Genomic DNA, 6,397 nt, shown 5'->3' on the forward strand with positions numbered 1-6,397 from the left:
CAGCCCCCCCACCACCACCACCGAAATGGGCAAAACGACGAAAGGTGGTTCTTAAAGAGACAGAGGCCAATTTCAAGGTGTTTAGAAGAGGACGTGATGAGAAGATAAGTTTATTTTCTATTTAAACATAAAAACAGCATTTTAATAACAACTAAAGGTGACATAGATACTTTATTATGGTATAGTATTTAAATATATGCCTGAGAAACACATAATATTGCCCCTTTAAAGCAGGAATGATTAAAACTGTAAATTAGCTGTTCAACGTTTTACTAAATACATACTTGTTTTACAGGTAAAGACATAAAAAGTCAGTTGAAAATGTTTTTCTGTTTTGTTTTTGCTAAAATAAGTGAAAAGTTTTAATCAGCTGTTGTACCATTCACAGCCTGCATGAAGAACTTTCTGCTTCAGAACTTTTCCTTTCACCCTGAGCTGGTTCAAGCTGTCCAGTGGCTTAGGAACCATGAGATACAAAACACTGTGCTCCTCTGAGCAGAGGAGCAGGAGGAGCAGGAGGAGGAGGAGGAGGAGAATAGGTTAAAAAAATGAGGAGGCGAGGATAAGAGCAGAGGAGAGGAGAACAGGTAAGAAGATGAGGAGGTGAGGATAAGAGGACAAAACAAAAGGAGGAGAGAGGAAGAAAGGTAAAAAAGGAGGCAAGGATAAGAGAGGAGGAACAAAGAGAAGGATAGATGAGGAGGAGGARGAGGGGAGGAGAGAGAGGATATATAAGGAGAAAAAGAGAATAGAGAAGGAAATAATGAGAGGAGACAGGAAAAAAGAAAAATGGAAGGAGGAGTGAAAAGAAGAGTGGGGGGGAGAAAAAGTAAGAAAATGAGGAGAAGTGAGGATAGGAGAGAATGAAATGAGGAGGAGAGGGGGAAAGATGAGGAGGACCGGGTAGAGAGGAAACAAAGATGGGGGGAGGAAAAGAAAGGAGGAAAATTGAGGAGGACAAGGAGAGGAAGAGAGTAAAAAGAGGAGAGTAGAAAGGGTAAAAAGAAGGAGGCAAGGATAAAAGAGGAGGAAAGGAAAAGATGAGAGATTGGAGGAGAGAAGAGGAAAGAGGAGAGGAGAAGCGCAAAGTAGGAGATGAGAGATTGAAGGAAAGGAAAGAAGAGGAGATGAAGAAAGAGAGGAGGAAAAATGAAGGGAGGAAAGAATAAAAGAGGAGGAGAGGATGAGGAGAGGGGAAGAGTGGAAACATAAGGTAGGAGAAGACAAGGACAGGAGATTGGAGGAAAGAAAGATAAAATAAGAAAAGGAAAGCAGAAGGAAAAAGAAAAGGAGTGAAAATGAAAGGCAGGAAGAGGAATAAAATGAAAGAAAAATAGAGGACAAGAAAGGAAATGAGGCAAAAGAAAAAAGAAAGGAGAGAAAATAATCACGGAGATGGTTAAAAAAATTGAGAGAAAATGTGAGGAATGGAACAAAAAACGGGAAACAAGATGAAAGAGAAGAAATAAAAAGGAGAAAACGAGAGAAAAAAGACAGGAACAGACAAAAGAGGAGAGGGAGGAAAAACAGTCAGGAGAGGACAATTTTAGGAGCAGGAGGATGAAAGTGGAAAGAAAAAAAATATACATAAATAAATAAAGTCAAGAAAAAAGTTCCCACACCTACAGAAGACAATCATTAAACAAACAAACAAACAAACAAACAAACAAACAAACAAACAAACAAACAAACAAACAAACAAACAGAAAATAAAACACAAATACACTAAAACAACTCATCTAAACCAAATGACAGAAACATATGGAGTCAAAACAAAGTTAGTTCATTCAAACAGCTCAAGTTTCTGTGCAGGAAAAAAGCTGAACCGTGTTAAAATGTGTGAAGAGAACGACATCAACCAGGAGGAGAGGTCAGAGGTCAAGTTTCACCAGGTCAGCGTGACGTCGAGGGTTAACAGAACAACCATGAAAACTACAGACAGAAGAGGAGAAACACCTCGAAACGTTACGAGAGGAAGACTCACTTTCACCCAAACGATGAGAGCAGCTCGCTGCTCCAGAGTCAGGCTGGTTACATTTCACTTTTTGTGGTTTAAAAATAAGAAAGAAACTGTTTGTGAAGAGATAAATAAACCGAGATGAAAGTGACCCTTCCTTTCGGAGATTAAAAGAACATTAATAACACACGCAGACCTGCTTCAATCCAGAGAACAGAGGAAGAAACGAATAAAAACACACGGTGAAGGAAGACAGCGTGAGTCAGGCCGAATCACAACGGAGCGTTTCAATCATGTGACCAGGCTTACCTTTATTTTAGCTATACAGTGAGACAAAACGATCTAAAGGAAAGGAGGGAAACAAAAAGAAAAAAGCGAAAAAGAAACAAAAATCAACGAAAACAAAAAATTAGAACAAATAATTGGGTAATTAATAAAAACAGGAAGAGGAAAAGCAACATCGTTGTGGTGTTAAGGCAGGGAGCTGCAGGTTAACTCAGGACAGGAAGATAAAGATTCATTTCAAAGCACAGGATCATCAAAACTTTAAACATTTTTGACAGAATCCAAACAAATCTGAGAAACATTATGACCCTGGGCTCTGAAGGCACACATTTCAGTTCTGCCAAAAGAAACTCAGCCTCAAAGCAATTGTTTCTGATTATTGTTCTATAATTATTAATATTTCAAACAAATCAGCAGCAGAGATGAGAGCCAAGAAACACAATCACACCTGTCACTGTTACATTATTACAGAAATACTGCACTACTTTAGGATAAAACGTCACCTTTTTGCTACACTGCAAGTTATACCTGCTGAAGTGAGTTCTTGTGAGTAAACGCCAATTATCCAATAAAACATGGGTCAAAATTTCACTTAAACACATCACAGGCAGGGTTGATCAGTATCTGGGTAATGAACTTAACAGGATGCATATGAGTGTAATGTGTACGCCTGGCAGCTCCGCAGCTGATCAGATGTCAGCYGATTCCTCAGAGACACTCCGGATGATAAAGAGGATGGAGAACAGAACCCTGCAGAGGCTGCGAGTCGGACTGTCAGCTGCCAGAACGAGCTGTAATCTGACCCAGACGTTAACTGGGTTTATAATCTAACAGTAACAAAAGTGTTCAAATGTAACCAGGTGAAAATGCTCCCTTCAATCAGTCAAATTGATACAAAGAAACATGTTTCATCAGCGCTCTGTTTGGTGAAACTCTGCAGGGATGTGGTGTAATAATTGTCTTACCTGTGTCAGATGGCAGGTGAGTGTAGGGAGCAGGACTGTAGACCCGAGCTGCGTAATCCTCAAACGTAGTCGGCTCCTGGTGGTGCTGCACTATCGTCTCCAGGTAACGGGCTCGCTCCTCATAGCTGAGGTCAAAGGTCAAGGACAAACCCTCCGATACTAATCAAACATTTTTTTTTGTTTTGGTTAAAAATAAAACTACTTTGACAAGACTTAATTAACTCCCAAACGGACAGATAAAAGGACGAATTATTGTGAAAAATGAACTACGTTGAACTTTTGCTAATTCAGTAATAGCGAAACTAGCCTCTATTAGATTTTAATCCTATCTTTGGAAACTGTTAGTGGGCCGATAAGCTTCCACTAAATTAGGTTCCACTAATTTTAAGTCCACTTAAAAACCGCCCAAGTGTCAAACTTATCATGTTGTTATTCCGTATCAAATAAAAACTAACCTCTTTTACAAGCAGTAAGCTACTAGACGTGTCAGGCACCGTGTGTTTAGCATGTAGCATCTTTAGCAGCTAAACTTCAAACTAGGAGCATCAAAAAGAAATAAAATAACACTTAACAACATTTAAAACAGGTTTGCATCAGTTCCATCAGCCTTTAACTGGAAAATGAAGACAGTTGTCTTAGCAGTTAGCTTTCGCCAATTAAAAACAAATCTGTTTAGCATTAGCAGAGCTAAGACTCTTGTTTAGCAGATTAGAGGCTAGTGAAGCTAACTTTTTGGTTAGCTGTGTATACCATGGTTGATTATTAAAGTTGAACTGCAGCAAAGGGGTGAGGTCTGAAATCCACCCCCCTCCAAAAAAGACAAAAAAGACAAAAAAAAAAAAAAACAAAAAAAAAAAACCTGGGCTGACAACACTGAACATTTAAGGCAAAGTCTTCATTTAAAAAGGAATAAGAGAACATCTGTTTTACAACTGGGTCATGTAAAACCATAGCAGTAAAATCAAAGACAACAAAAAAAGAAAACGTGTTACAAAAAATAAAAAGAAATTTCTGTATCTCTGCAAAACTAAACAAAAAAAAAAAGAAAAGCATTATATGTCCCGTAAAGCTTTTTATATACTGCCAAAAAAGTTTGCAAATACAGTAAACCAAACAGTTGCTACACATTTACACTAGACTTAAAAAAAGAAGAAAGTATAGTAGCAACGTGTTTTCTGAATAATAATAATAATAAAAAGGCTGATTGTATGCCTGGATTGCCAAGTGAGCATAAAAATACCCTGCTATCAGAAAAACAACCAGCTGAACAAAACAAACTAAACATGTAAAAAAAAGAAAAAAGCTCGAGCCATTTTATAATTTGCCTTTAGAGCGATGACTCAAACAGAGGCGGAGGGATTCAGAGGAGCAGAGTGAATGAAAACCAGGACTTTAACTGTTCATCCATTAGAGATAACCTCATTGATAGAATGACATTTGGCCCGTCTTCTTTAGTCCCTCTCATACATCCAACCTCGCCAGCTACCCCCCCCCCACACCCTTCAGCCCCACCATCCTGCAGCAGTATGACCATTTGCTCATTCAGTCCCAATAACGAGGTATTTTCAATGAGAGCCGAGTGTTTCTGTGTTTGTGTCTCTGTTTGATAAAGTCCCCCTGAATGTGTGTGTGAGCATGAGTTAATGTCTGAGTGTGTGTGATGGGATTAGGCCAATGAATCTTCAGAATGAAATCTGTGTGTTTGTGCCTCCTGAAGGGGATCGGCCATCTGTAACAGCGCCCGTGGGTTTTCTATTGGGTTAGAGAGCTCCAAAGGAGAAAGATTCAGGTCTAATGGTAACTGATTCAGTTAGAGACAATGATAACAACAACAATATGGCTCCTTCAGAGCGCGCTGTTCGAGTCCTGAAGAAGGGAGGAGGGTTCAGACTAAAAACTTGGACCCTCAAACTTTCTAAAAATCTTGTTAATCACAAGAAATTGTTGGTTCAAAAAAAAAAAAAAAAACCCACCATGCTGACAGAGTGAGGAATGTGAGGTGCGAAGAAAGTGAGACGTTGACACGGGAAGTTGCAAAAACAAAAGATGATGGGAGACGACAGGAGTGAGGAGGAAGAGGGGTGAGAATCCTGCAGCAGGTGACACAGGAGGTGAGAGGAAGATATTTAAATAACAGAAAACAACGATGATCCAGAGGGAGCTGCGAGACGAGCAGCAGGCAGAGACGGAGCGCGAATCCATCGTCTCTCACCACGAGCCTCAACGTGATCTCACAATTTGCCTTTTCCTGCTTCCTATCTCCCTTCCAGTTCACTCAGTGTGGGTTTTTCTGTGTGTGTGTGCGGATGTAATACAATTAGGAGCAAGCAAGCTACACCTAATTGTCTTCATTTCAACTTTTAATAATGTGAAACAGCGGGGGGAGGCGAAGAAAAAAAAAAACAGGACAGTGTTTGAGAAGACTGCAGTTTCTGAGAAGGTGGAAAGGTTTAAAGGACACCTGCTGGAAAGAGAGCGCAGGGGGGAAACAGAAAGGGAACAAACACGAAAACATACAGAAACTTTGTGCTACTGCTGGGATAAATGACAAGAACATCTTAGCTTTTATGCTTTTGTCCACATTTGTTCCTCTCTGTGAGTGTTTCTACCTGTGGATTCAATGTCACGATGTCACAAGCTCCCCACAGAGATGAGGCGACATCAGAGGGGGACCGACGTGCACATCRGCTGTGATACCACAGCTTTCACCACTGATAAAGAAGCACTGGCCCTATTCAATACACAGACTTTAAAAGAAGAATGTATTAAACAGAGAAAAAAGGGTTCAWTATTTTTCAAGAAAATGTTCTCAGAGTTTAGTCCAGGACAAACGGATCAGGGCCTCATCCCGGGTAAAGAGGTAAAGCTTTTATCCTCTTCTAAGAACACTTGGGGCAGTCCAGAGGAAACTGGAGTGTCTGGGTTTACGAAATCTTAGCTAAGCAGTGATGATGGCTGAAGGACTGAGTTATTCTTGGGTGTGTCAGAAACAAGTCATCTAGACCAGTATTTCCCAAAGTTGGGGTCGGGACCCAAAGTGGGGTCCTGAAACATCAAGGTGGGGTCCTGAAACATCAAGGTGGGGTCCTGAAAAGATTTTCTGAATTGAGATTTTTGCCTTAGTTGTTACAAAGGAGCGAGGTTAGTATATTTAAAATGGATAAATGTAGTATAAAAAATATTGTTACTA

General features: G+C 40.0%; 1 protein-coding gene across 6 annotated transcripts in view; it reads right to left on the bottom strand.

The window, feature by feature from the left end:
- Positions 1-6,397, bottom strand: part of ralgapa1 (Ral GTPase activating protein catalytic subunit alpha 1) — a 64,480-nt gene that overhangs the window by 3,310 nt on the left and 54,773 nt on the right. For 5 of the 6 annotated variants that reach the window (XM_014022372.1, XM_014022373.1, XM_014022375.1 and 2 more), the window contains one exon: positions 3,208-3,332. In XM_014022372.1, coding sequence (XP_013877826.1) covers positions 3,208-3,332 — 125 coding nt within the window. Of the gene's footprint in view, positions 1-2,266; positions 2,300-3,207; positions 3,333-6,397 lie in introns of all 6 variants that reach the window. The other variant, XM_014022370.1, reaches the window with a different exon arrangement.

The sequence above is a fragment of the Austrofundulus limnaeus genome, unplaced genomic scaffold (assembly GCF_001266775.1).
Source record: "Austrofundulus limnaeus strain Quisiro unplaced genomic scaffold, Austrofundulus_limnaeus-1.0 Scaffold327, whole genome shotgun sequence".
NCBI lineage: Eukaryota > Metazoa > Chordata > Actinopteri > Cyprinodontiformes > Rivulidae > Austrofundulus > Austrofundulus limnaeus.